The sequence below is a fragment of the Cebus imitator genome, unplaced genomic scaffold (assembly GCF_001604975.1).
Source record: "Cebus imitator isolate Cc_AM_T3 unplaced genomic scaffold, Cebus_imitator-1.0 Scaffold627, whole genome shotgun sequence".
NCBI lineage: Eukaryota > Metazoa > Chordata > Mammalia > Primates > Cebidae > Cebus > Cebus imitator.
The window spans coordinates 493,085-521,031 of record NW_016107942.1 but is presented as its reverse complement, the minus strand read 5'-3'; the positions used below and the strand labels follow the sequence as shown (position 1 = coordinate 521,031).

At 53.1% G+C, this 27,947-nt stretch overlaps 1 protein-coding gene across 1 annotated transcript; it reads left to right on the top strand.

Moving 5' to 3' along the window:
• Nucleotides 1–2,233: 2,233 nt before the first annotated feature.
• DLL1 (delta like canonical Notch ligand 1) lies at nucleotides 2,234–11,027 on the top strand. Its single transcript, XM_017517307.2, has 11 exons — nucleotides 2,234–3,238; nucleotides 3,492–3,788; nucleotides 4,448–4,508; nucleotides 4,740–4,997; nucleotides 6,919–6,979; nucleotides 7,518–7,648; nucleotides 7,794–7,963; nucleotides 8,085–8,301; nucleotides 9,198–9,996; nucleotides 10,121–10,238; nucleotides 10,347–11,027. Exons 1-11 carry the CDS (start codon nucleotides 3,185–3,187, stop codon nucleotides 10,350–10,352), a joined length of 2,172 nt encoding a protein of 723 aa, XP_017372796.1. The 5' UTR covers nucleotides 2,234–3,184; the 3' UTR covers nucleotides 10,353–11,027.
• The last annotated feature ends 16,920 nt before the right edge of the window (nucleotides 11,028–27,947 follow it).

Sequence of the window (27,947 nt, the reverse complement as noted above, 5' to 3'; positions counted from 1 at the left end):
AATCTATGCCCAGTCTTACAGGCAGAGGATTCTGGATTACGACCTCACATTCTTTTCTTCTTTTACATTTCTTCTGCCCCTGAAACCCTCTCACCTAACCACCCCCACCCCCACCTCCTAGCACAAGGAACAGCTCCTGTGCCTTAGGGAAGCAGAGTTCTCAGAAGTCAGCTTTTGGAGGAAACATCAACGCAGAGAAAAAAGGATCCTGACACTAGGTGGCAAGATTAAATTAGAATTTGAGCTGGCCCCTCCCTGTGTTGACACAGTGAGTCCCTATAGAGTCCGAAAAGGACAGCCACACTTTTGTGGCTTGCCACCATCATGGGGGTGGCAGCATCTTTTGAAGCCTCCGTTTGTTCTGAACCAGTGTGTGTGTGGGGGGGAGGGTTCATGGTGAGGTACCAGCCTGCCTTTCTCACCTGGCATTAAACAACATATGCTTGTTTTTAGTGGTTAACTCTTCGCTATTCCACGGAAATCCTAAAGTGGACATCTTTGTTGATCCTAAAACTTTGCAGGTATTTGGGAAACAAGGTAGCAGGAGACAGGCTGGGTCACCTGAAGAGGAGCCGCAGAATAGCAGCTCCAGTTTTGTGAGGGCTGGAGGGCCTGCCATGGATAACTTCACCAAGTGACCTTCAGATTTTTGGCTCCAGTGGTTGTCCTTGCTGTTTGAAGATCTTCCCTCTGCTTAGACACTTTGTGATCAAGACATCTGCTGGGATGGAAGTTACGTTCTGCCTTGACAGTGCCCTGTTCTCACCAACAAGGCAACTCTAACACACTTACAGTGAGGACACTATGGCCAGGCTGCATCCTCGGGGCTCAGCTACAATCAAAGGGGGCACTTCGACACTCACCTTGAACGCTAATGAAGCTGCGGAGGCGTTGGGAGTAGTCGCGGAGCCGCTGGCAGGGATGGCAGAGAGAGGACAAAGTGCAAAGCTAGATGCCAAAGTACAAGTCTGTGCCCCAACTTACTCTCCATAGTGCCTATGAGGGCAATCCAGATAATTCACTGTGCGATACGTGTGTTCACGGCCCTCCCAATAAACTCATTTCCCTTTAAAAAATGAAAACAAAAGTTCTAGTGTCTGATGGACGTGTAAAAACCTAATAAGGTGACGGTTGTGTAAAGGTTGTGGGTTGGGGACCGGGGCTGGAGGGGGCTTTAGAACATGTGCCGGACATTGTTGCAGAGGCCGCGGCGCGCGCGGAGGGGAGCTCTTTCTCTCCGCATTGTGCGGGGAGCAGGTGCTGTCTGCATTACCATACAGCTGAGCGCACAAAGAGCCACTGATTCAGCCTCGCACAATAACAGGCTGCCTTAATGACAGCCACGCGAACGACACACACCAAACTCACTTCTAACCAGGCGGAGGGAGGCCGAGGGGGATACCCAGGAGAGAGGGGCCGAGACGCAGGGAAGGTGGCAGTGGCCAGGAATCCTGCGGGGGAGGACGTGTGTCTATGGGGGGAGCTGAAGGCCAGGTTCTCCTGGCTCCGGGATATGCTGCCCGGCTCCCAGGCTCCACTCCCAGTGGCCGCGGACCACAAGAGGACACCAAGGGCGCGAGGATGCCGGGGTCCCAGGGGGCGTCCTCGCCCCGCCTGCGCGCCGGCTCTGCGCGCCCCAAGGCTCAGTGGCCGTCCTGGGCCAGAGGGTGTCCCCGGTTCGGACCTCCCCAAACTTCCCGAAACTGCCGCTTCGCTCTCGCCGCCCTCTGCCCACCGCTCCGCCCTCCCCTTTCCTACGGTGCTCCCCGAATCGCCACCCCCACCTCCGCCCCTGAGAGACTCCTCCTTAGGAAGCGCCTGCCCCGAAGAAGGGGCGGCCCACCGAGAGCTCGGGCCTCCAACTTCACGCTCCTCCCCGCAGCCGCCCTGCCTAAGCCCCCGGGACGCTGCCGGCGCAAGGAGACCCCTCGGCGGGCGCCGCGGCTCAGAGTTTCGGAGGCCGGGTCCAGCCGCCCGACTGGGGTGTTCGCGGCGCAGCACGACGTTCAACGCCGACCCCCGCGTGTGGCCGTGGATCTCCGAGTGTCTGTGGCCCGGGAGGGCCTGCGGAAGGGGACGGGGCGGCGGCACCAGCTCGCAACGCAGGGGGATTCTTGCGGTGAACATTTTGCAGGAATGTAAATGAGTGCGTTTTGTGTCGCGAGGGAGGAAGGGGGGTTGGGGGGGGGGGGGACTGGGGGGGCGGGGAAGGGTGGGGGCGGGGAGGAGGGTTGCACATTTTACAGCTCACTGACCATTTGGCGATCCATTGAGAGGAGGGTTTGGAAAAGTGGCTCCTTTGTGACAGCTCTCGCCAGATTGGGGGGCTGCTGATTTGCATCTCATTAGCCATGCGGGCGGCCGGCGGGATATAAGGGCGGCAGGCGCCGGCGATAGCCAGATCCTCTGCGCGCACCCGCGGAGACCCGGCCCGGCCGAGGGCAGAGAGCCGGGGAGCCCGGGCAGCCGCCGCGCAGAGCCTTCTCCCTCCCACAGCCCGGCCCCTCCGCTCCTGCGCGTGTGGACTGGATGGCATTGGTTGGATTCGTCGGAAAGACGCGGATCTTTGCCGCGACACAGGAGCTCAGATCCCAGAGTGCTCCTGGAACGCCCGCCGCCGCCGAGTGACACCCGGCCACGACCCCCAGGGCGCCGCGCTCACCCGCCGCCTCCGACCGTCCCCTCCGCGCACGCCGGGGCCTGGATTATCGCCTGGCCCGTGGGATTTCCAGACCGCGGCTTTCTAATCGGCTCGGGAGGAAGCTCTGCAGCTCTCTTGGGAATTAAGCTCAATATCTGGAGTCTCTCTCTTTCTCTCTCTCCCCCTCTCTCTCCTGCGAAGACCTTAAGACAAAACCAGGAAGCCGGCGACCCTCACCTCCCCCGGGACTGGGGAAGGAGGGAAACCGAAAGTTGCCGCCGCCGCGCCGCACTCGCCCCGCGGGAGCCGCTTTTCCTCCGGCATCCCAGGAGCCGCCGTGGGACCTCGCAGGGCGGATATAAAGAACTGCGGCCTCTGGCAGAGGCGGAGACCGACTTCGGAAGAAAGAAGTCCTGGGTACTGCGGCGCCGGGCGAGGCGAGGGCGCGTTTCTACCCACGCTCCCCGGGTCCCGCTGACCTCCCGCGCGCCCGCCGCAGAGAGAAAAAGGGGCCCCGCAGGCTTGCGCGTGGACCGGGGCAGCATGGGCGGCCGGTGCGCGCTGGCTCTCGCGGTGGTCTCGGCCTTGCTGTGTCAGGTAGGCGGCAGCTGGGGGCGCCGGAGCTCCGCGGGGTCGCACGGGGAGCCCAGGCGCGGGGCAGGAGCGCGCGGGGAGGGGCGGACGGCCGCGCGAGCGGCGCCAACCGCGGCTCCGAAAGTGAACCCCGGGGGCGACGAGCCCAGAGCCGGCCCTGCCCGGCTCCGAGTGCCCCCTGCTCCCCAGGCGCCGGCTCCCACGGGCCCCACGCCCCCTCGCCCTGCGTCCTCACGACCCCGCCCTCCCCGCGCAGGTCTGGAGCTCGGGGGTGTTCGAGCTGAAGCTGCAGGAGTTCGTCAACAAGAAGGGGCTGCTGGGGAACCGCAACTGCTGCCGCGGGGGCGCCGGGGCGCCGCCGTGCGCCTGCCGCACTTTCTTCCGCGTGTGCCTCAAGCACTACCAGGCCAGCGTGTCCCCGGAGCCGCCCTGCACCTACGGCAGCGCTGTCACGCCAGTGCTGGGCGTCGACTCCTTCAGCCTGCCCGACGGCGCGGGCGCGGACCCCGCGTTCAGCAACCCCATCCGCTTCCCCTTCGGCTTCACCTGGCCGGTGAGTGCCGGGAGCGCGGGGCGGTGTTCTGCTTCGGGCGCACCGTGGCGGCGCGAGCCGGGGCCTCCTGGGCACCGCGAAGTAGGGCGGGCGCCGCGATCTGCCCCACGGCTCCAGCACAGCAGGCGGCAGGGGGGGACCGGCGCCAGGCGAGGAGGAGAGGCCGGGCGCGCCCGGGAGGTTTCCGCATCCGGCCTTCGCGCCGGGTCCCGAGTCAGATGTGCCTCTTCCGTGGGAAGGTTCTCATTTCCCGGCTCCTAGACGCGGTGGTTGTGCAACTACCCGCGCAGCGCGACCGCTTCCACCCCGAGCTCGCCCATCCCCGCAAGAATAATGAGCATCGCCCTCGGGCCTCGTCTGCCTCGTCCCGCCTGCTTTCACGCATTCTCTCTCTCTCTCTCTAAAAAAAAAGTAATATCCTGTAGTACAGGCTGTAAAAACACGTCAGGAAGCCACTCTTTAAAAAGTTCTTCCATTTTCTCAGAGAAGGTGAGAGCAGGCGGGAGGTGCGCAGAGACCCTCTCGGTACACGCCGCCCGCAGACCCGCGTGGTCTCAGGTCTGGGTTGCTGGCCTGCTTGTCCTGAATGACTTTGCTCCTTGCCTCCTTCTTTTTGTGACATTTCTGGGTTGTCATACCTCCTCTTCCCTCTGTCCCAGGGCACCTTCTCCCTGATTATTGAAGCTCTCCACACAGATTCTCCTGACGACCTCGCAACAGGTAAAAACAAACTGAGACCCCAAAACGGCTTCCCCCAGTTAATAGCATTTAACTTCACTTACTCGTCTCCCAACCAAACCCAAACACCTTTCATTCTGAAGGTGCCCCAGAAAGTTCAGGGTGGAGGGCCTGGGCCTCCTCCTGGAGCTGAATGACTCCATCCACCTTTTGCTCTGTCCCGAGCCTCAAGGTTCTTGGTCAGAATCAATCAGGAGAATCTTCTCCCCATAGAAAATCCAGAAAGACTTATCAGCCGCCTGGCCACCCAAAGGCACCTGACGGTGGGTGAGGAGTGGTCCCAGGACCTGCACAGCAGTGGCCGCACAGACCTCAAGTATTCCTACCGCTTTGTGTGTGACGAGCACTACTACGGAGAGGGCTGCTCAGTTTTCTGCCGCCCCCGGGATGATGCCTTCGGCCACTTCACCTGCGGAGAGCGTGGGGAGAAAGTGTGCAACCCTGGCTGGAAAGGCCTCTACTGCACAGAGCGTGAGTCTCTGAAAGCGCTGCTCGCTCACTGGTTCATGAACACTGACCGCGCACAGGGATGAGGCTTCCCAAGCCACTGGGAGCTTGGGACTGTAGAGATGTTCTAGCCGGGAAACTGAGGCCCAGAGGACAGAGGCAGATTGCTATGTCACAGCTCGCCAGTGGTGGCGTTGGGGTCAGCGCAGACATTTTAATGTCCAAGACTGTCTTTATGCAGTATGGGAAGCTGCCTTTCTTAATCAGGGAGGGTTTTAGAGACAAGGCCAGGGGTCAGGAAGTAAAGCCAGTGCTACCCCCAGGGTGTGTGTATTAGGGAGGAAGGAAGGGAGGAACACAGAGCTTGTGTGTCAGGGGCACGCTTTCAACCAGAGGTCCCTGTGCTGTGACAGCATCACACTGGGAAACATTCCATTTTCTCTCTGGAACGGGTGTGCTTGACCTCTCTGGAGCAAATGCCTTTCCGGTGACGCGCAATGACCGTGCTGTCCAGAGGGCAGACTTTCACTCCTATGGGCTGTTGAGGCTGGGTCTCCAAGGCCTGCATGGTCGAGGGGCGCACAGCCCCATCTGGCTTGAATGCTCATGCAGCACCCTGTATGGAAAAGAAATGTCTTCCTAGTAGTGACAGATGCTCTGCCTGCCTGATTATTAGATATTGATATGTCAATTTCATGGCAGGCAGGTGACTAGGGCTGGGGTGGGGGCCGTGCTGGCTCCTGGTTCTGGCTCATGGAGTCCTCAGGACCTCTCTCTCCAGCTTACTGAGGCCTCACCTGCACGCCTGGCCGTCCCAGCCCATTGGTACGGGATTTCCCTATAGTTGGAGATTGGGTAGGTCCTAGAACTGCCCAGAAACCCCAGGGAACTGTCATTCTCCTTCCTTGGAACAGGCCAACCTTGGAGAAGGGCTCAGTGAGGCCCAGAACCTCTGGCAGGGGCTGGGTGGTGTCTGGGGTTGAGGGTGGGTCATCCCATTCACTGAGTGCCTTGATGTCCTTGTTCTTAGCTTCCCAAATTCCCTCCAGGACTTAACTGAGCTCTTTCTAAGCTCTGCCTTGGCCTGAACTGGTTCTGTTTTAAAAGAAAAAACTTTCGGAGCTGTTCGTTAATTTAGAGTTTTATAATCAGGCAGCGAGAGCCAGCTCCAAGCCTCAAGCCCACTGCCCACCCACCGCCCTTCGCCCTTTGGGTGCCTTTGGCAGGTCTGCTGCCTCCCACCCTGCTTCCCTGCCTCTTCTTCACCACAGGGTAGCCAGAAATGTAAACTTTTTTCTTCATATTCAAACACTGAAGTCTCTCCCCGCCCCCAGCTTACACGTGCCATAGATTAGATCTCTCAGGGGATAGGCGCAGGGATACCCCCAGGCTCCCATTGGTGGAAGGGGTGTGTGTGTGTGTGTGTGTGTGTGTGTGTGTACACGCGAGGGGTGTGTGTGAGGAGGTGGGGCTGGGGACGTGGGGGAGGCCGGCATTGTTGCGCTGGGGCAGCTGCCGTAGAGGACAGACAATGGAGCAGCTGTCCTGCCCTGGCACCCTGCATACCAGCTGTCCACTCTTATCTGCACACACACTTTCTGGGATATTAAGAGGTGGAGCTTTGTGCATAGAATTGGGAAGTGGGGGAAAAGGAGGGGGAAGACTTCTGACCCTCTCTTAGAAGAAAAGGGGATAGGGTGGGGGTGGGGGTTTCCGAGAGCCCTTTTGTCCTTGAGCCACTGTGTTAAGAAGAATGCTCATCCCCAGGGCTGAGTCAAGTCCCAGGCTACTAGGCAGGGTAGGTCAGTCCTCCACAACCTGGGAAGATTAACTCAGCTGGGATTTGCTGACTGAAGCAGGCAAGTTGTGTCCGGGCCCCAAGGGCAGTGGCCCTGTTGGGAGGTACTTGGCATGGGGCTTGACCCTGTTTTCCCTTTGCTTGTAGCGATCTGCCTGCCCGGATGTGATGAGCAGCATGGATTTTGTGACAGGCCAGGGGACTGCAAGTAAGTCTGCACAAGGTGGTGTTTTGTTTTGTTGCCTTTTCTTGTTATCCTTTCATACCTGGTTTATTTGTAAAATAGCCCCAGGTGATCATTTGAAAAACTCTGGTAAGATTGATTGAGCAGGGGGCTGTTTTCTCATGTTTCTACTTAACAAATATTTGGCAGCATATAAGGTCATAGGGATGTCATTCATCTAAGGCCCTTAATGACTATGAGAATTTATAGATAGTAGTTTAGAAAGAGTTGGTACAAGAAATGATAGTTTAGTTCAATGGTTCTCAAATGTTGCCTCATCCTAGAATCACTTAGGGAGGCTTTTGAGATGCTGGCACTGGGGCTCCCCTAACACCCACGAAGCCAGAACCTCTGGTTGGGCCCAAGCCGCAGTGTGGTCGAAGCTCCCAAGGTGACCCAGTGTTCTGCTAATCTGGAGAACCAGAGTCCCTGGTGCTGCGGGAAGATGGTTTCTAGGGTGAGAAAGTCCACTGCAAAGCCAGCGACGGTCAGCGTCCATCTGAGTCTTCTGCTTTTCTCCAAGGTGCAGAGTGGGCTGGCAGGGCCGGTACTGTGATGAGTGCATCCGCTATCCGGGCTGTCTCCATGGCACCTGCCAGCAGCCCTGGCAGTGCAACTGCCAGGAAGGCTGGGGGGGCCTTTTCTGCAACCAGGGTAAGCGTTCTCTCCCTGAGGCGGCCTGCTCCCTCCAGGGCAGCCCTGGACTTCCTTGGCTGTTTGGTCACTGGAAAAATAAAGTCTTCCTGCATTTGACGTTGAGCTTCCTATCTCCTACTTTTCCTGTCCCCACCCTTCACAGACCTGAACTACTGTACACACCATAAGCCCTGCAAGAATGGGGCCACCTGCACCAACACGGGCCAGGGGAGCTACACATGCTCCTGCCGGCCTGGCTACACAGGTGCCACCTGCGAGCTCGGGATTGATGAGTGTGACCCCAGCCCTTGCAAGAATGGAGGGAGCTGCACGGTGAGTCGGAGGCTCCTGAGCTAGAGGCTCCGTGGCATCTTACCCTGAAGCTGGGGTGCCCTGGTGTTGATGGAGTGTGTGGGCTCCCTGGAAAGCCTTTTCTGACTTCTCCATCATGTAGGATCTCGAGAACAGCTATTCCTGTACCTGTCCACCTGGCTTCTACGGCAAAATCTGTGAATTGAGTGCCATGACCTGTGCAGACGGCCCCTGCTTCAATGGGGGCCGGTGCTCAGACAGCCCTGATGGAGGGTACAGCTGCCGCTGCCCTGTGGGCTATTCCGGCTTCAACTGTGAGAAGAAAGTGGACTACTGTGGTTCTTCACCCTGTTCTAATGGTAAGGCGGCAAGGGGCGAGTGCTCAGAGACTCGGGCGAGTGGTCAGTACTGAGATGCCATTAAAACCCAGCATTTGTGAGTGACCTTGAGTTTTTGAAGCACCTTTATCCAGAGCACCAGGAGTTCTCTGTGGAAACTGTATCTTTTTGAGTCTGGAAATGCCCAGGGAGTGAGAGAGGCTGGGGCATTTGTTAACCGAGTGCTCCGCAGAATCCTAGACCAAACAATGAGTGATTTGCTCAGGGCCTCGGGGCACGTGAGGCTGCCTGGTTCATAAGTTATGCTCACAGGCCGCAGGCACTCTGATCTGGGAGGACGGCCTAGCTGTAGGGTCACCCAGCACAACAGTCAGGGGTGTCCCTGTGTGAGGAGGCCTGTCTGTGGGCAGCCTCCTGTTAGCAGTGGGGGGCCAGCTGCCCAAAGCAAATACACAGCAAGGAGAGCTGGGCCCCAGATGTGCCAGAGTATTCCAGAATGGTCGTCCTTCCCCTTCCAAACCCCTTCCCTGTTGTCAGTGCCTGCTCCTCTCACTCGCTGTGTAACCTGAGCAAGGGCACCCTCATTAAGCCTCAGTTTCCCCATCTGAAACCTTGTTGGGTTGCTATCATGACTAATGCAGTCACCGGGTGGAGCGTTCTGCACATGCCTGTCCAGATGTTAGCAGTGTGATTTCTAACTTGTAGAGCTAGACCTGGACACTTCTTGGCAGCCTTGTATTCGAGCTCCTAGACTAGGTCACTGTTGATTGCACTGTTGATTCATTCGGGCCACAGGCTGTCTGGTTTGTCCTCGTGTCTCTGGTCTCTACAGTGACAGACACATGGATGCTTCAGAATGACTTAGTGGTGAACAAACCCATGAGGAGATGCGTGACGCTTGTGTCCCTGTGTTCCAGGTGCCAAGTGTGTGGACCTGGGTGATGCTTACCTGTGCCGCTGCCAGGTCGGCTTCTCTGGGAGGCACTGTGACGACAATGTGGACGACTGCGCTTCCTCCCCGTGTGCCAACGGGGGCACCTGCCGCGATGGCGTGAATGACTTCTCCTGCACCTGCCCACCCGGCTACACGGGCAGGAACTGCAGTGCCCCCGTCAGCAGATGTGAGCACGCACCTTGCCACAATGGGGCCACCTGCCACGAGAGGGGCCACCGCTACGTGTGTGAGTGCGCCCGGGGCTATGGGGGCCCCAACTGCCAGTTCCTGCTCCCTGAGCTGCCCCCAGGCCCGGCGGTGGTGGACCTCACGGAGAAGCTAGAGGGCCAGGGCGGTCCGTTCCCCTGGGTGGCTGTGTGTGCCGGGGTCATCCTGGTCCTCATGCTGCTGCTGGGCTGTGCCGCCATGGTGGTCTGCATCCGGCTGAGGCTGCAGAAGCGCCGGCCCCCAGCTGAGCCCTGCCGGGGGGAGACAGAAACCATGAACAACCTGGCCAACTGCCAGCGTGAGAAGGACATCTCAGTCAGCGTCATCGGGGCCACGCAGATCAAGAACACCAACAAGAAGGCAGACCTCCATGGGGACCATGGCGCCGACAAGAACGGCTTCAAGGCCCGCTACCCCGTCGTGGACTATAACCTGGTGCAGGACCTCAAGGGCGACGAAGCCGCCGTCAGGGATGTGCACAGCAAGCGTGACACCAAGTGCCAGCCCCAGGGCTCTTCAGGGGAGGAGAAGGGGAACCCGAGCACACTCAGGGGGTGCGTGCGGTGGGCTGGGCCTCAGGAGGGGGTGCCTGGGGATGTCTTCCTGGAAGCACTGGTCCATTTCTAGTCACAGATGTTCTCGTGCGTTCATTGTGGATTTTCCCTGTTTTCGTTTTAGTGGAGAAGCATCTGAAAGAAAAAGGCCAGATTCAGCCTGTTCAACTTCAAAAGACACCAAGTACCAGTCAGTGTATGTCATATCCGAGGAGAAGGATGAGTGCGTCATAGCAACTGAGGTCAGTGCAGGAGCGGCCCCTGCTTCCTCCTAGGCATGGGCGCACCTGGAGCCAGAGCATGGGAATCTGTCTCAGACTAACTCCCCGTTTGTCTTGTGGCCCCTCCAGGTGTAAAATGGAAGTGAGACGGCAAGATTCCTGTTTCTCTTAAAATAAGTAAAACTCCAAGGATATATGCCCCAACGAATGCTGCTGAAGAGGAGGGAGGCCTCGTGGACTGCTGCTGAGAGACTGAGTTCAGACCGAGCAGGCTCTCCTCCTGAAGTCAGCGACGCCTGCCGACAGCCTGCCGCGGCCCGGCCGCCTGCGGCACTGCCTTCCGTGACGTCGCCGTTGCACTATGGACAGTTGCTCTTAAGAGAATATATATTTAAATGGGTGGACTGAATTACGCATAAGAAGCATGCACTGCCTGAAGTGTATATTTTGGATTCTTATGAGCCAGTCTTTTCTTGAATTAGAAACACAAACACTGCCTTTATTGTCCTTTTTGATACTAAAATGTGTTTTTTCTAGAAGGAAAAGATGTGTGTTATTTTTTGGATTTGTAAAAATATTTTTCATGATATCTGTAAAGCCTGAGTATTTTGTGATGTTCATTTTTTATAATTTAAAATTTGGCAAATATGTACAAAGGCACTTCAGGTCTATGTGACTATATTTTTTTGTATATAAATGTATTTATGGAATATTGTGCAAATGTTATTTGAGTTTTTTACTGTTTTGTTAATGAAGAAATTCCTTTTTAAGATATTTTTCCAAAATAAATTTTATGAATGACAACCAGAAGGCATAGTTACTTTGCTTTGCCTTGGAGTGGATGTGTGCTCACTTGCCTGCGGCCCAAGAGCCTGAGGACAGAGGTGGCCATGGTGTTTCTCTTTTCAAGTCTTTGGTTTCCCTGGATCCACTGGAAGCAACCCGTTCCTCTGTGCCATCAGGAAGCTACCTGCTGACATCACGAGGTGACTTGGTAAGAGCAGGCATGCTCATAAACCAGCCGAAATTTTCTAATTCCATTCCCCGATGCATTTATTCTTTCCACAGAAAGGATAAGCATTCCTCATTGATTCATTCATTTATTCATTCATTGTCAGTGTAGATCTGTGAGTTATCTTGTACCCAGTGGGTGACAGCTGTCATGAGTTTGTTGCCATTTCATGCTAATGTGGCCCTGGACTGGGGGTGGGAGTCCTGGAAACTGCTCCAGTGCTTACTGTTGGTAGGCAGCTCTGTCTCTGCGCCTGTCCCGCCTTCCAGCTTAGCAGGACCCTGTGGGCTCCTTGTGGGCTGACCCTACTCTGGTCTTGGAATTTGCCCCCAGTAAGCCCCCGTTCCTTTTAGTGGAAAATGTAGCAATAGCATTTTTAACTTGTGCATACCTCGAAGCATTGAGTGGTTTCCAGGGTGGAAGAGGGTGACCTATGTCGCAGGAGCTCCATGGAGGGACAGGTGTTCATTCCCTCAGACGGGACTCCATGTGTGCCTTTCCTCCTTGCTTTAAGGGCACATTAAACACAGGCCAGCAACACCAGTGAAGAGAAGAAATGTTTTCTAAGAACACTGAGCTGGAATCTGATCACAGTTCTCAGTCTAGTTACCAGTTACAGAAGCACAGGGGACTGAAAACTCCTTCCTGGACACCCTGTGGATCTGCACAGCCAAATCCAGGGAACTCTGTAGCCAAATGAATTGCAGGGAAAAAACAAGAAAGTGTTGAAGGGGAATGTATAGATTCAAAGAGACACAGACATATCAATCAATTGTAGCATCTGGATCTGGTTCCTGTTTCAAACAGTTTAAAAAATTTATGAACCAACTGGAGAAATGTAAACACTGACTGGGTATTTGAATGATTTCAAAGTACACTTGCTAAATATTTTAGATGTGATGTGTTATTACTGTTCAGTTTAAAAAGAAACTTTATCTTTTAGAGAAAAATACTGAAATATTTACGGATGAAACAATATGAGGTCTGGGATGGATTCAGAGCACCCCCAAATGGGCACAGTGGCAGGGGGAGCCCCACGGGCACTGCTGGTGGTCGCTGCAGCTGGGAGTGGCACATGACGGGGGGTGGGGGTTTATTTTACTTACTTTCCTCTTTCCTATATGTTTGAAACTTTGCATAAGCAAAAGCATTAAGATGGATTATACAGTGAATCCATACACATGCACACATGGCAGAGTTTACTGGTGTGTATAGACCACCGTGTCTATTACATCGCCTACAGCAGAATGCGTCTTAGGGAGGCTTGCTGTGGTTGCACATGCACGTTGCAGATGAGGAATCTTATAAGACCCAAACTAAGCCAATTAAAGTGGGTGGAGAATGGGTGTCTGGTCAAGGACCTTGGTACCAGAGTCTCAGGGTTCTGATTCAGACCCCACTGCTTGCTGATCCCATGTCTGGGTGATTGCCCACGCTGAAAGTCCTCGCAGGGGCAACAGCAGTGTCTGCAGCAGTGCTGGGAGCACCTCCTACCTGTCTGTATGGGAGGGCACTTTTCAGAGCACAGTTCTGTGCATGTGCTCAGCTGGAGCCAGCTACCGGCTTCCGGCTGCTCTTAGCATGGAGCTCAAAATCCTTAACTTGGCCTCTCAGGCCATGCATCTGGCTCCTGCCTATCTTGGAGCCTCGTTTTGTTACTCCCCCATGGTCTGTGGCTGCTCTGTTCCTCCCCTGGCCCTGACAGCCTGGTTCCCACCCGCCCCCACTTTGCGACTTTGAGTATGATCTTCTGTCTGCCTGAACCTCCAGTGTGACCTTCTTCCGCTGGGAAAACAAGCTGCCTGGGTTATCTGCCGAACATGATGGTGCTCTTGCAGCTTATGAATTTGTGTAGCTGTTTGTTTAGTGGGCGTGCATCCCAGGAGACTGCAACCTCAAAGAGGGCGGGCAGTGCTGGCCTTTGTTCACCACTGCAACCCAATCCCCACCTGATGCTGGAGTGAGAAAACATTCTCAGTCCATGTGAGCTATAATTTGAGAACACACATATACACACTCAGGACATGTGATCATGAAATAACCTTCATTCTGGTGTTTACTCTTATCAGTGTTACTAGGAGTTTCAAACCATAACATGAAGCCAAACACAGGGATTATCTGAGTGGATGAACATAGAATTTTGTTTTTATTCTAATAACTGGCCACCTAGATACAGCCCTGTATATGGTAACTGCGTTTACTTGGTATCCAGCAAACAGAGTGCTATGCAGCTAGTAATTCCTCTGTCTATGCATTTTATAGGAAAGGCAAATGGTTTCCTGAGGAGCAGCTGGATGTCTAAAACGTCAAGATGAAGAGTAGTATTTTGCATGCAAAGAGCACCAGGCTTCACCCGCAGGAGGCACACGGTATGTCCGTGTTGAATGTAGTGTCTTACGCTACAAGCATAGGACAACAAAAAATACACACTTGTCGTTTGGAAACAATTCAGAGATAAGTTTTTAAGATTGTGTGTATTAGTGCAGAGTATCAACATTTTTCCAGAACAACTTCAATTACATTTATTTGCTCAAACGAGTGAATATTTCCATTTTAGAGAAGCCCATCTGACCTGAATCGCTTTGCCACTGTGGAGGTGGGGGGTGTGCCATCAGGGTGTATTCTTGCTAATGAGCTTTGAAAAGCAACATATTTTTCTATTTTTTCTGTTTCTCATGGAAACATTCACGGCTCCACGTCTGTCTGGCATTTGCTGAATCTGTCATCTCGAGATTATAATTTTAATAGAATCTGGAGTGAGGTACCTGAGGAAGCCAGAATGAAATAGCATTTTAAAATGTATTGCAACACAAACATCAGATCCTCTTGGTTTTTTAAAGCACAGAAAAGAAAAATGACAAGACTCATGTAATTAGTTACATTCTCAAAGAAAATAAGGTCAGTATAAGAAGAAAAAAATCTAAAATTGCAGGACATGGGATTCTCACTGGATCGAGGAATGAAGTTAACTGCAAGGCTGTCACTGGTTTATGGTGGAAGTGGTGGCAGAATCTTCCTCAGATATGATTTTTAGAAGCCGAGCCAACCCTCTACAGTGAGAGGTGCCAGACACACACCTCAGCTCTAAGCTCCTTCCAGGCTACGTTCTTGCACACCAACTTCCTCTATTTGTGTCTAAACCCATGGTCAAATCACCACTAACAAAAAGTGTATTCATGTTTTAAGTGAATTTGAACTTTAAAGTTATTGAACCATAAGGAAAAACATGAAATATGTCTGCTCTGTGGTCCTAGATATTTCTCAAGAAACTTGATTGCTTTAGCGAAACTTAATTTACAACTCAGTGCTGGGATATTTGACAAATAAAATCACTTTTCAGAGACAGGATGGGAATCTGCTACTTCTGCCCCTCAGCCTGCCTTTCCAAACTCCCAAGTGGCAGCCTTGTGTAGACATCATGGTCTTCCACAGCAGTAGTTTGGCCGGATGTCTAGACCCTCTTACACGTTGGTAGACGTAGCCTGAGTCGTGTTTTTGATAGGATTAGTGATGCTTCCAAGTTTTTCTCTTGCACTGTCTCACCCTGACCTCTGGGGGTAGGGAGGAAGGAAGGAAGAAGGGAGGAAGGACGTCTGGTGTCAGGTGCTTACAACACAAACTGCTCAACCATAGAAGGGCAAGTATTGTTTCTTTAAGAATTAGTATGAATTTGATTTTTTGAATGTCAGCCCTTTCTTAGATGCTTAGAAAAAAAATATGATATAAAAATTTGAAATTAAAAAAATGCAATAAGCAACAGAGATTTTGTCTCTACAAAAAAACGTAAAAGCATTAGCTGAGTATGGTTGTGGCATCTATGGTCCCAACTACTCAGGAGGCTGAGGCAGGAGGGCAGCTTGAGCCTGGGAGGCTGAGGTTTCAGTGAGCTGTGACTGTGCCACTGCACTGTCCCCTGGGGGACAGAGCAAGACTTCATCTTTTAAAAAAAAACCAATATTAAGAAGGCATATTAATAAGGGAAAGACACTCTAAATTTGAGCATTTCAGTTAAAATGAAAAAACAACAGTTAGGACCCTTTCTGATCCTCAAAGTCAATACTTTTGAAACAGGAGAAGGAGGGGAGGTGGGTGATCCCTGGAGCTACTGCCAAGGCTGGGCGCGGGGGCCTCAGATGCATCCTCCAGTGCTCAGGGTGGACCTGGCAGAGGACAATCCAGTGTCTCTGTAGTCAAATAGGTGTCAGGAACATCATGAAACCCACAGTTTATTCATCACACTAGCCCGGACCTGGCAAGGTTACTGGGCAATGGCTGGTGGCAGGAAGGTGAAGAAGAGAAAGAAATAAAAATATTTAAGATGAGTCCTGATCAGCAAAACGAAATGGAAAATGGGATTAATTATCCAGTTGCTCTAAATACAGGAACCATTTCTCAATGTCCTCTTTCAGTAGAATGAACTTATCCTGGTCCTAACTGTTCAGGTCACTGCGACTCTGTCCCTGGCTCCAATGGTACAAAGTTGCCTCCTGTTTAAAGATGTTACAGAGGACCCTGCTCTTGCATGAGCTCCCTGGAGTGACGGAGGGGAGGAGAGGACTGCTTTCCCTTTGCCCACTTGTGGAGAGCGGCGGAGACTCTGTTTGGATCCCTGCCACAGAAAAGGCTGCATTGGGCGTGTCTCCAGAGAGGACAAACTAATTTTAACAATTGGACCCAAACAGAGCTGGGAAGGTCAGTGTGTTGCAATATCCGGTCCTCCTGCCTGCTTTGTGGCTCGTTCCAAAAGTTGAGTGTGCTGTTTCAATCGATCTGCTATTTCGGGTGATCTAGTCCTTGTTAGTTCTTGACAGTCCCGGAGGCGCCCGGTGGCTGGAGAATCTTCCCCTTTCTCCACAAACCTGACCCTTGTAAGTCAAAGGTCGAGATAAAAATGGAGAAGGCAGCCTGGAATCTGCTGGGTTCTGAATGTCTCCACCCTTTCTCCAGCATAAGTTTTGGACTTGAGCACACCGTTTGCACAGAGGCCTCGGGTGTCGCTGCGGTGGTGAGACTGTAGCGGGGCTGACTCTTCCCCAAGGCTGAAATTTGGCTTTTCAGCATCTGGCCTCTGCCTCTTACCGCCTTTGGCGACAACTCTCCCCTCCATCCTGGAAGGCCCTCGAGTAGAATTATGAATACAGTGGTGACAACATGGGCTCCAGGGAAAATGTGTTGGTGACGTGGCAGCCGAGAGCTTGTTTTCCAGACTTGGCTCTATTGAATAGCCCTGGAAGTTGAATCTTCACTTTGTCAAATGAGACATACAGATGGGCAAGTCTTTCCATCTCTGACACATCAAGCACCAAGCTTCTCTCCTTTCTTTTCTTTTCTTTTTTTGAGACAGAGTGTTACTTTTGCTAAGGCTGGGGTACAGTGACGGAATCTCAGCTCACTGCAGCCTTGAACTCTTAGTCTCAGGAATCCTCCCACCTCAACCTCCCCAGTAGCTGAAACCGCAGGCAGGTGGCACCACCACTCCCAGGTAATTTTTGTATTTTCTGGAGAGATGGGGTTTTGCCATGTTGCCCAGGCCGCTCTCAAACGCCTGGGCTCCAGCGAGCCTCCCACCTTGACCATCCAAAGTGCTGAGGCTACACGTGTGAGCCACTGTGCTGGCTGAAGTTTCCCTCGTTTTTAAGGTGGAACCAGATGTCTCATGGCAGGCTGGACAAATTAAATACCTGATATCATTTCCTGTGTTTGTGTGTGCGGATGGTGAGGGGTAATAAGTTTGGAGGAAGGGTCTGTAGTATTTCTCCCTTTTCATATTTTTTTCCTTTCTGCTCCCTCCTGAAGAGTATGAGAATTTGGGCAACAAAATGCCTCTTCGTTACAGGGATAATTTGATGTTAAAACCCTAAGTGAAATGAAATGGACTTAACAAATGCCTGCTTGTCTATCTTTTTTTGTGGGGTCTAACTTCTGCCTGCTCATTCTCTGGAAAACTTCTGTTCTTTTAGGTGTATCTCACCGCCTCATTTAAGTGTTCACTGAGTGCTTCCTCTGTGCCGCTGGTTGCTCTGGGTGGTGGAGAGAAAGGCCTAGTAGATGCCACATCTGGCCTGATGGCGCCCTGGGTCACCCTTGGGGAAACATGGTGCCCACGGCTGATGCCCACCAAGGTTCCAATCCTCCGGGCTGGACCCTCCACACGCCTGATCATGGATCTGGCCTCTGTGACTGGCTCTGGAGGTTCACACAAATGGACTCTTCCTCAGCGTGCTTCTGAGTGGCACCGTGCTTTCCCGGTGCATTGCTTAGGGGTTCTGGGAGAATTTCTCTGAGGGAGCCCTGGGGCGGGGAGGACATTGGGACCCAGCTTTCAAATGGCAAAGGCCAGTGGCTCCTCTGCACAACCTGTCCCTGTGTCCTCAGGCTGGGGCAGTTTCTGCAAAGAGTCACCCTGAGGGATGCTAACAGCTTTTTATTGGCTTCAGCTCTTCCTTGCCTCCCCTTCCTGTGCCCGCGTCTGTCTCTGGGGCTGGCAGGACAACAGGCTGCTGGGCTTGCTGCGCTTCCCCCAGCCTGTTCCTTTTTTAAATTATTGAATGTGGGGCTCTGCTGGGAAGCTTGGAGGCCAGGTGGGGACCTAGGGGAAGTAGCTCCCTTCTGGTTTGCCAGAGGGACCCGGAAGAAGCACCCCTAGCCCCTGCCTATCCACTGCCTATTTGTCTGATTAACTCGCCATCATCTGCGGACACCTAGAAAGGGGTCGTCTTAGGGTGGTTGCTTGGGAATAAGTAGGGAGGGACTCAGGACGCCAAGGGGCTGCAGGAGCTGAGCCTGAGTTGGGTTAAGGGCATGGGATGGGTACAGTAAATGGATTTGTACAATCCTGGACTGCTAGTAATTCCAAGGACCCGTGCATTCCTGTTCCCCACCCCACACACCTTCCTTGGTGTTGTCATAGAAATATAAGGAAAAATAGGAAGTGTCTTCCTTCAGTGCAAGCCATAGTGATTCCGGTTACAATTTCTAACATGCCTCTCCTTGCACCACACGACTTTCACTCCTGCCTGATCCTGGACCCAAAACCCTCCTGACTTTTTAAAGCCATAAATATATCTGTTCAGAAAGACCATCTGGCTGAAAGAAGAGCATTATGCCCTGATTCATTTTTACCTTAATTCAATTTAAATCTAAGCAATTGTGCACCGCTATTCACCATGGTGACAGCTCATCACAGCTGTGGAACTCCAGGCACCTCACCTGGGGCAGGCTGTGCTCAGAAGGCAGATGGGAGGACAGAGCTGGTGGCCCCTCAGAATGCTTGCTCCTAATTCTCCATTCTCTGCGTATTCAAGAGGACATTACAGATCCATGCCGAGATATCCACCTTCCCCCCTGGATCTTAGCATGTGGGGCCACTCAGGGCTTGCCACCAAGGAGTCAAACCCTGGAAGGCCGTGGGATCTGAGAGAGACACTCGTGTGGTCCTAGACCTGAGAAGGACCCTCCTGTAGCCCCAGATCTGAGAATCTGAGACAGACTCTTGCACGGCCCCGGACCTGAGATGGACACTCATGGGCCTGGACCTGAGATGGACCCTCTGGAGGCCTTGCCGTGGCTCCAGAAGATGGCTTCGCACCTGTGCTCGCCTCCCACGCTCCCCACTGCATGAGGCTCTGAAACCTTCTCTCCATCAGACCAAAGTCATGGCACACAGCTGGGGGGTTGCCAGCTGTGCTCCATGATGGGGGAGTTTAGGGAACATTCACTGAAAAAGGAGATGAATGAAGATTCTGGAACATAGTATGCTGTGATTTTGTCAGACAAGAACACCGTGTGGGAAATTAGGGGCCGGAAAACTTGTTCCCAGTGGGACCCAGCTTATTCGATGGTCACCTGGGACCTGGTTGCTTCTTCTTGTGGGTTGAGAAGTCCTCGTCTATCAGAGGGAGGTGAAACTGGGGCACCCTCCTCGCTGGAATGCCAGGCGAGAAAGGCCAGCGAGATAGGTGCCAGGACCCTGGCAAGGCTGATGCGAGGCCCCCACGGTTCAGGAGGAGCCAAAGGAAGCACACTGGGCTGGAGCCTGGCATCCATGGCCCATCGAGGGCACTGCAGCTTGGCGACAGGAACCTTGGTGCTGCCCACTTGTTGGGGCAGGGACAGAGCCTCGTTCCACAGGCCCTCAGCCTTCCCCACTGGGGAGCTTGAGCTGAGCCGGGGGCACCTGCAGCAAGGGAGGCAGAGCTGGGCAATATTCACGCAATGTAAAAATATTTAGCAATCAGTCAGAAACTAAACTCTATTCGATGGCTCAGATGATTCACGCTTAGTCCTTACAAATGGCCTTTTCATGTTGCGCTGTAAATAACCGACATACGTTAAAAACATTGTTATAGCCCAAATAGAAGATTCTGGAGGGAGAGGCTAAAAGCTGCAGGTTGACAGTTGCCCAGAGCCAGAGGGGAGACAGCCAGCTTCGCTCCCAACCATTACTCGACTGGTCCTTCCCTACACATGGAGACCGAGCGGCACAGCTGCGTAAGCCCCTGCTGAGAAGGCCCCCACCTGGCTCCTGTGGCTTCTGCAGCCCCAGCGCATCTTTAGCCCATCTTTCTGTGGCCAAGGCGGGGTGTCCTCTCCCCTGACATCCCCAAGGGTCCCCATCACTGAATGGACATGAGAGGGGCTTTGTCATTGTTCCAAACCAGCGTTCCCTCCCTGGCCATGAACTTTCTGAAGAGAAGAGTGGTCGACTTCCTTCTGTGCCTCTGGGCCGTGTCCTGCAGTAGGTCCCAGTGATCATGGAAGGCGGAAGGAGAAGCGTGGGAATGAGGATGTGGGGTTGGCAGGAAGTGATGGCACCCACGCCACTGCACACAGGCCTCGCAGCTGCTGGTCCTGTGTCCACCAGCAGCAAGGATGTGCTGAGCCCAATGCCACCAGCTCCAAACACTTGCAGGTACATCTCAGCCAGGTTCTTCCCTCTAGCATTAAAGCACCTCACGTCCTGGCTCCTAGGTCTTGTGGAATTTGCCTAAAGCACGAACAGCCTTCTGGAGAGCTCCACATGAAGAACCTGACAGCCACCCTGTCCTCCAGCTGGCTACGTTCTATGCATCAGGAAATCAAGGCACACAGGCATCACCACGCACCTTAGGCCACAACGGCTGGTGCAGGGTGAGGTGGCTGAGAGACCACGCTCTTCAGATTACACATCCACTGCAGCAATGGGGCCTCCCCCGGAGGGCCGGTGCTCGTACAGCCATCTCCTCTCTGTGCTGCGTGGGCAAACCTGCCTTCTCCACAGGAAATCCAGCTGCCTCTAGAAATTAACCACATTCTAGGAAGCGGGTTTGACTCCTGCGTATACTTTTACTTTCTCATTTGGTCTCAGGAGGAAATGAAAATCCCAAATTAGCATGGGAGATGCATGGGATCCGAGTGACTAGTGTCATTTGTTGTTTTCCCACACATCTGCGCCAACTGGGCACGTGTGGTCCTCCTCCATGGAGATGTCCTCGCCCGGGGTTACTTCTGGACAGAGAAGTCTCTGCAGCCACCCTTCAGTGTCCGCATGCCTCATTCTCCCTCCTCCCTAGCCCGCAGCCAGGGCCCAGGGACTGCAGCCTCCTCGTGCTCCAGGCTGTGTCTCATAGCAGCGCCCATGCTACTGGGCCAAGCAACCTGCTGATGTGGAGAGGGAAGGAGCCCCTTCTTGGCCTCCAGAGCCCAACAAGAACCAGCTCCTGGTAACAGCAGGTGAAGCTGGTGACATGGGCTGACAGGAAGCCTTTTTACTTAGATCATTTGAAAATGATGTGGATCAATGGTGTGGAAGAAGGAAGAAAGGCCCCTGGGCAAGGCCTCCCAACCTCATAGCCAAAAGCACTTTGTGGATTAAGCCCCAAACCCTGAGATGCGGATTAGCCTGGATTACCCAGGGGAGCCCAGTGTGAGAAGAGAGTCTGCAGGGGACAGAGGGAGGCCGGAGGACTGGATCAGAGAGGGAGGAGTTTGGCAGTGGCAGGAGTGGGGGTCAGTGAGGCTGGAAATGCAGTGTGGCTCAGAGACGGGGAAGGGGCCAGGAGCCCAGGGACGTGGCAGCCTCTAGAAATGGGAAGAGGCAGGAAAAGTTTCTCCTGGAGTCCCCGGAAGGAGCCAGTCTGCCAACACCTTGGTTTTTACCCCAGTGGGATCCATGTCAGGCTTCTGACCTGTGGAACTGTGAAGGGATGAATGTGTGTCATTGTAAGCCACTCAGTTTGTGACGGCAGCGAGAGCTCTCCAGGAAGGCCTGTGAGCCGTCGCAGAGGGAGGGTGCCTGGTGGGCTCCACCTGCCCCCCTGGCCAACTGCAGTGATGCCTCATGTGCTCATTAGAGCTTGTTGCCCTTGTGCCTTGAAGACTTAGTCCAGACACTCTATGAAAGTGAAAATGGCAGCCAGGTGCAGTGGCTCATGCCTGTAATCCCAGCACTTTGGGAGGTAGAGGCAGGCAGATCACTTGAGGTCAGGAGTTCAGGACCAACCTGGCCGACATGGTGAGACTGCATCTCTGCTAAAAATACAAAAATTAGCCAGGCATGGTGGTGGGTGCCTGTAATCCCAGCTTGGGAGGCTGAGGCAGGAGAATTGCTTGAACTCAGGAGGCAGAGGTTGCTGTGAGCTAAGATGGCACCACTGCACTCCAGCCTGGGTGACAGTGAGACTCCATCTAAAAAAACAAATTAGCCAGGCGTGCTGGCATGCACCTGTAATCTCAGCTACTCAGAAGGTTGAGGCACAAGAATCACTTGAACCCAGGAGGCGGAGGTTGCAGTGAGCTGAGATGGCACCATTGCACTCCAGCCTGGGTGACAGTGAGACTCTGTCTCAAAGAAAGAAAGAAAGAGAAAACGCCATGGGCAGATGACACCACGCATGCCCTGGTCCCACACTGCCATCTGTGCAGGGAAGTGAGCAGGATGCCTCTGTGGGCTCTGGCAGGGAGGCGAGATGTCACTGCGGACCACACCCAGAGCAGTTTCGGGGTGCAGGGCTCTGTGCTTGGATGCCCCTCTCAGACCCCTGTCTCAGCCACACTTGAGTGCAGTCCACTGTGTAATCCAGAACCCAGAGCATTTCTCCAGGAAAACTGCTCAGTTCTTTCCAAAACGCCACGAGAACTTCGATGATGGGAAGAGGAAACAGGTGCTGGCAGCAGCTGCTGCCGATTTGCGGCTCTTCTTTAAATATGTTTTCTGTGGGGAAACCAAGGGCTTTCAGAAGCGTTTTGCTCTGAAATATTCAAGGAATGTTTCTTGTTTTTTCTTATTACAGCAACAGCTTTAGTATTTATAAGCAGAATCAAGAGGCCTGCCGCAGAACTGGGGAAGAAGCAAGTTGGGGGAAAATTCTAAATTGCTAACCCCCTGCAGTTGCTTTGAAATAGCATTTGGTTCTCTGCTGGCATCTTTCGGAGATGAATTCTCGACTTCTTTACACACCTAGGCTAAAACAGGCACTCAGAGATGGTGTGTACATTGCAAATGTCACCCTCAGGCACTGAGGGTGGGCAGGCACCCACCGTGGAGATCTGAGTTGGCCTGTTTCATGGGCTTCTGCCTATTACCTCATCTGCTGTCACACAGCACTCCCAGCATCACTAGGGGAGATCCCTCTCATCTGAGGAGGCCCAGGGTTCGTGGCTGGGGCTGGCCTCACTCCCTCCACAGGTGTTCATGGTGTGTCTTTGTGCTGGGCTTGGGCTCCGTGAGCAGAGTCAACATGATTCTCGGGACAGCGTTTATGGTCTGTAAGACAGATGTGAGATGTGTGCATTCCCCACACAGAGATAAAGGGAGGCCCCAGTGTTTGCCAAGCTGGGATCTCTAAGACCAGCAGGCTCCGCAGGCGCCCACGACTGCTCTTAGACTGAGTGACCACGATACTTGATTCTCATTCATGTTTCGTATCCCCTGAAAAGCTGGATTCCAGTCAAGTCAGCTAGTTCTTGAGGTGGAGGATTACAAACATCCCCACTTTCTCCACACAGCTACTGGGGTACAGGGTTCCCCACCTCGCATCAGGCGTTCTCCTGTGGGGAAAGCTCTAGGCTTTTTCCTGCATTTGTAGTAACAGGCGCTATTTGCTCACAATGTGTTGAACCTGTGGGAATGAAATCTGCTTAGTGCCATACAATTAAATGGTGGCAACAGATATTTTTAAGATGAAAAAAGAATTTCAGCTAAGAAAAGAGCACACTTACCTCTGATGCCCCCGAGGCACTGGGTAGAATCCCACGGTCCACAGTGAATGGGTTTTAGGGAGGGGTTTTGAGGCCTGCATTTTTCTTGGCAAGTGGCCCCAGCCAGAGTGACTTGGTCTCTGAGCCTTGTGGTCATAACCACCTGCCGAGTTCCCGGGCTTTCTGGGGGCACCTTTCCTGCCGTTTATCAGCTAAAGTGAAGTGGGAAACTGCCAACTTCCAGCAGCAAGTGCTCAGGCTGCTAGTAAAGACTCACACTTTGCGGCTGACTTCTCTAGACAGCTGCTCACCTCTCTTGCCTCAGGAAGCCCGCTCAGCCCAGTATTTGCCCCATAGGCCGAGGGCCCTGGCACCCTCCCTCTTGCGAGGGCTGCAGGCAGTGGGTGTGGCATGAGTTCACACCTAGGTTACAGTGACTCGTCCTTCCATAGGACTTCCTCAGTGGGTGGTGAGGTTGCTGAGGTCTGAATCCATTCAGTGACAAGGACGGATGGTCACCGTGGGGTAAAAGGGCCTGTTCCGGGTACGGGGCTGCCCCTTTACCTCAGGTGTGGCTGCTCTACATTAGGAGTATCGGATCGGGCATTTTCCTCCTCTTTGTCACTGAGTCAGTCCCCCAGGGCTGCCCCGGCAAACCACCTCCTTTACACAACCGAAATTCATTTTCTCATAGTCCTGGAGACCAGAAGTCCGGGATGCAGGTGTGGGCAGGGCTGGCTCCTCTGTGGCTATCAGGGAGAGTCTGCTCTGGGCCTCTCCCAGCTTCGAGTGCTGTGACATCCTGGTACCCTTGGCTTGTGGGCACATCACCTTGAGCTCTGCCTCCTTCTTCCACGCTTTCTTCCCCTGCCTCTGTCTTGTGTCCTTATAAGAACACTAGTCACTGGATTCCAGGCTGACCCTTATCCAGCACAACCTCATCTCCACTTTCAATTATCGTCAGAGAACTGTTTCCACACAAGGTCACATCATGAGGTTCTGGGGGGACATGGATTTTGGTGGAACACCTCTAAGCCCACTACGAATCCTTTTATTACCATCAATCAAATGAATGTTTCAAAGGCACATCTGTTCTGCATTTTTCTTCAGTGAGTATTTTCTGAGAACCTTTTGGGTTCAAAGCACTCAGGGGGTATAAGTGGCATGGGAAACTGCCCTCCCAAAAAGACAACGTGTGGGAGCCGCCCATGGGGCTGGGCCAGCGTCCAAGACAGCACTAGTGAATGGATATGCAACTGCACCCAGGCCAGACACCCCACGATGACGGACCCTGCTGCTTTACCGGGGAGGCTACTCGACAAGGGGAGTGGTGTCATACTCACAAAAAGCCACGGCTGAAGTGACAGGAACGACTGTCTGGGTTCCCAGACAGGTGACCATACTGGGCACGCCGAAAACTGGCCCGTGAGTGTGCTGAATGCAGGGAACCATTCCAGGAAGCAGACAGAACATGGGCCTATGTGTAGCCCTGGTGCTGAGTCTCCCACCTTTCTTTCTTACTGGGCTGTGGCCGGGCAGCACGGAGAGGGAATTACCTGCCTTTTGGTCCAGAAAAAATCCATTCCACAGTTTCCACCTTCCCTCACTGACAAACGGGATTTTAAATCCCTTTATCTGGAGACAAACAGAAAGTGTGTGCTTGTGTCGAATAATTTGAGCTGATATTCTTACCAGCTGTTAAGAAACACATGCAAAAAAAAAAAAAAAAAAAAAAAAAAAAAAAAAAAAAAAAAAAAAAAAAAAAAAAAAAAAAAAGGCTGGTGACATCTGGCTGGCATTGATATTTTGTGACAGAAGTATCTTTTTTCTGGGGGTGTTTTTCAAAAAAACAGTCTCAGGGTCCCCAGTCCCCTCACTGCCCGACTGCTTCAGCCTCCAGCCCCCAACCTTTGACCTCTTTGAAAAACAAAAAAGAAAGTGATCATATTGACCAAAGCAACTGTAACCCAAATTGCAGCCACACAATTGGGCGTGGTGACATTGCTTTCGCTCAGATTAAACAATGGCCGGGCAGCTGCTTCCACACGCCCGGCTTTCCACTTCAACTTCCCTTGAGCCACACAATGGAGTTCTTTTGCTGAGACGGGAAGGATCAGGAGAGGAGGCCCTGTTCCGTGCCATGGCCCGGCTGACCTCCACCTCCTCTTCTAACTGCTTGTAACCCGAGGGATTTAGGCTTTAATTTTTTTTTTAAAGTAAATGTCAGATAAACGTACTAACATTGTGAATGTTTTCTCTGAAATGTCCATGTCTATGTTGCCTCATTTTCCCGAGAACGCTGACGAAATGCACCAGTTTCAGAAGGAAGTTTAGGCAACTGCATTTTCAGACTGGTTAGACCCCTTCTGGACCAGCCGAGGTGCTCAGATAAGGTCCAGCACCAAATGAGGACGTGGTGGTCAACGGTAGACCCCACAGGTGGCAGTGGCGCCGTAAAACTGTGATGGAGCTGAAAGTGTCCGGTCCCTTGGTTGTCACCTGGCTGTCACATAGCTGCACAAGGCATCGCCCTCACACCTGTGGCGACGCTGGCATAAACAAACCCACTGTGCTGCTCACCATGTAAAGCTCTAGCACGTGCAATCGTGTACAGCACGTCATACCAGATAATGATAATCAACAGCTATGTTCTTGGTTGTGTATTTACTATACCAAACTTTTAGTCATTATTTTAGAGTGCATTCCTTCCACTTATTAAAAAAAAAGTTAACTGTAAAGCAGACTCAGGCAAGTCTTGTGGGAGCCATTCAGAAGACCACCTTGTATTCCAGGAGATGATGGCTGCGTGCTTCACTGCCATCAAAGACCTTCCAGTGAGACCAGATGTGGATGGGAAGATGGTGATATTGATGATCCTGACTCCGTGCAGGCCTAGGAGAATGTGTGTGTCTTCGTTTTTAACAAAAAAGTTAAAAAGTTATTTTTTTAAATAGAAAAAAGCTAATAGAATAAGCATAGAAAGAACCTATTTTTGTGCAGCTGTCCCACGTTTGTGTTTTAAGCTAAGTGTTATAAGAGTCAAAGAGTTAAAAAATTAAAAAGTTTGTAAAACAGAAAGGTAAGCTAAGGTAGATTTATTATTGGAGGACATTTTCAACAATGGATTTAGGGCAGCATAAGTGCACGGTGTGTAAAGCCGACGTGTCTGGCTTCCCATTCATTCCCCATGTGCTCACTGACTTACCGGAGCAGCTTCCAGCCCAAGCTTCATTCATGGCGAGTGCCTTATTCGGCTGCACCATTTTTTATCGTTTATATCTGTTTTTTACCATGCCTCTTTTCTATTTTCAGATATGTTCAGGTGCACAAATACTTACCATCCTGTGATGGTTGCCTGCAGTATTCAACACAGGGGCGCGCTGTGCAGGTTTGTAGCCTGGGAGCAATGGCCTCCACCACATGGCCTGGGTGTGCAGTGTGCTAGTGTGTACTCAGTGATGTTCACACAGTGAGTCACCTCACATGCATCTCTCAGAACCGTGGCTGTGTTCCTCCTCTTCCTTCTGCCTTGCGTGTGGAAGCTTTCCCCGATGGCATCGGCTGCCCACGACTCCCACCCAGACCCCTGGGCTCTCTTGCAGAAGTGTTGTGTTCTGTGTGGCAGGGACCAGTGTGTGCATGTTTATTCTGCTGTTCGAAGGGTACCTGGGTGTTCCGAGAATGGCCCCAGTGCACCAGGACTGGAGGCCCCCTGGGTGGGTAAAGCACCTCTCCCAGCCTTTCATTTCACAGATGGGGACACTGAAGCTAAATCCATTTCATCAGGTCCCCTGATCACAGGCGGTGCCCTGGCCATCGGATGTGTAACAGCTATGCACTCCCTGCACCTCCAGACTGCAGGGGCCACGCTGAGGACGTGGGATCCTTGTGCCTTCTGTGCCTTGTGACCCCAGGGGCCCAGGGCGTTTGCTGAAGGGAACCCTCTGCCTCCTCTGGTTCAGGTCTTTCTAAGGAAGTGCAGGCAGTCGATCCAGGAGATCACAGAAGTTCCACAATGGAAACGTGAAAAAAGCTCTTCCCTGGGGTCAAGAAAGGACAGGGAAAGAACTGTCATGACTTCAGTAGAGAGCAGGGAAATACAATCTCTGCAACACTAAGTTCCGAAGTCCCGATTTCAAGGGTGGAGGATACCAGAAAAATCAAACAGCCAACACCCAACACCCAACCAGAGTTTCTGCCTGAGGAGCCCAGGACTGTGGGCCCCGTGTAGCCGCTGAGGTGGAACAGGGGACCGTGGGCCCCGCGTGGCCGCTGAGGTGGAACCAGGGACCGTGGGCCCCGCGTGGCCGCTGAGGTGGAACCCAGGACTGACCCGCCCCGCGTAGCCGCTGAGGTGGAACTGGGGACCGTGGGCCCCGCGTGGCCGCTGAGGTGGAACCCGGGACTGTGGGCCCCGCATGGTCACTGAGGTGGAACCCGGGACCGTGGGCCCAGCGTGGCAGCTGAGGTGGAACCTGGGACCGCCAGGTGCTAGCTGAGGTGGAAGCTGGGACCCCTAGGTGCTAAGTAGCCGCTGAGGT

Bases quoted from the DNA above. Each gene is read 5' to 3' on its own strand.
- DLL1 (XM_017517307.2), top strand. From the start codon at position 3,185: ATGGGCGGCCGGTGCGCGCTGGCTCTCGCGGTGGTCTCGGCCTTGCTG. The intron at 4,998-6,918 runs GTGAGTCTCTGA...CTTTGCTTGTAG, and splicing joins AGGCCTCTACTGCACAGAGC to CGATCTGCCTGCCCGGATGT. The intron at 8,302-9,197 runs GTAAGGCGGCAA...CCTGTGTTCCAG, and splicing joins TTCTTCACCCTGTTCTAATG to GTGCCAAGTGTGTGGACCTG.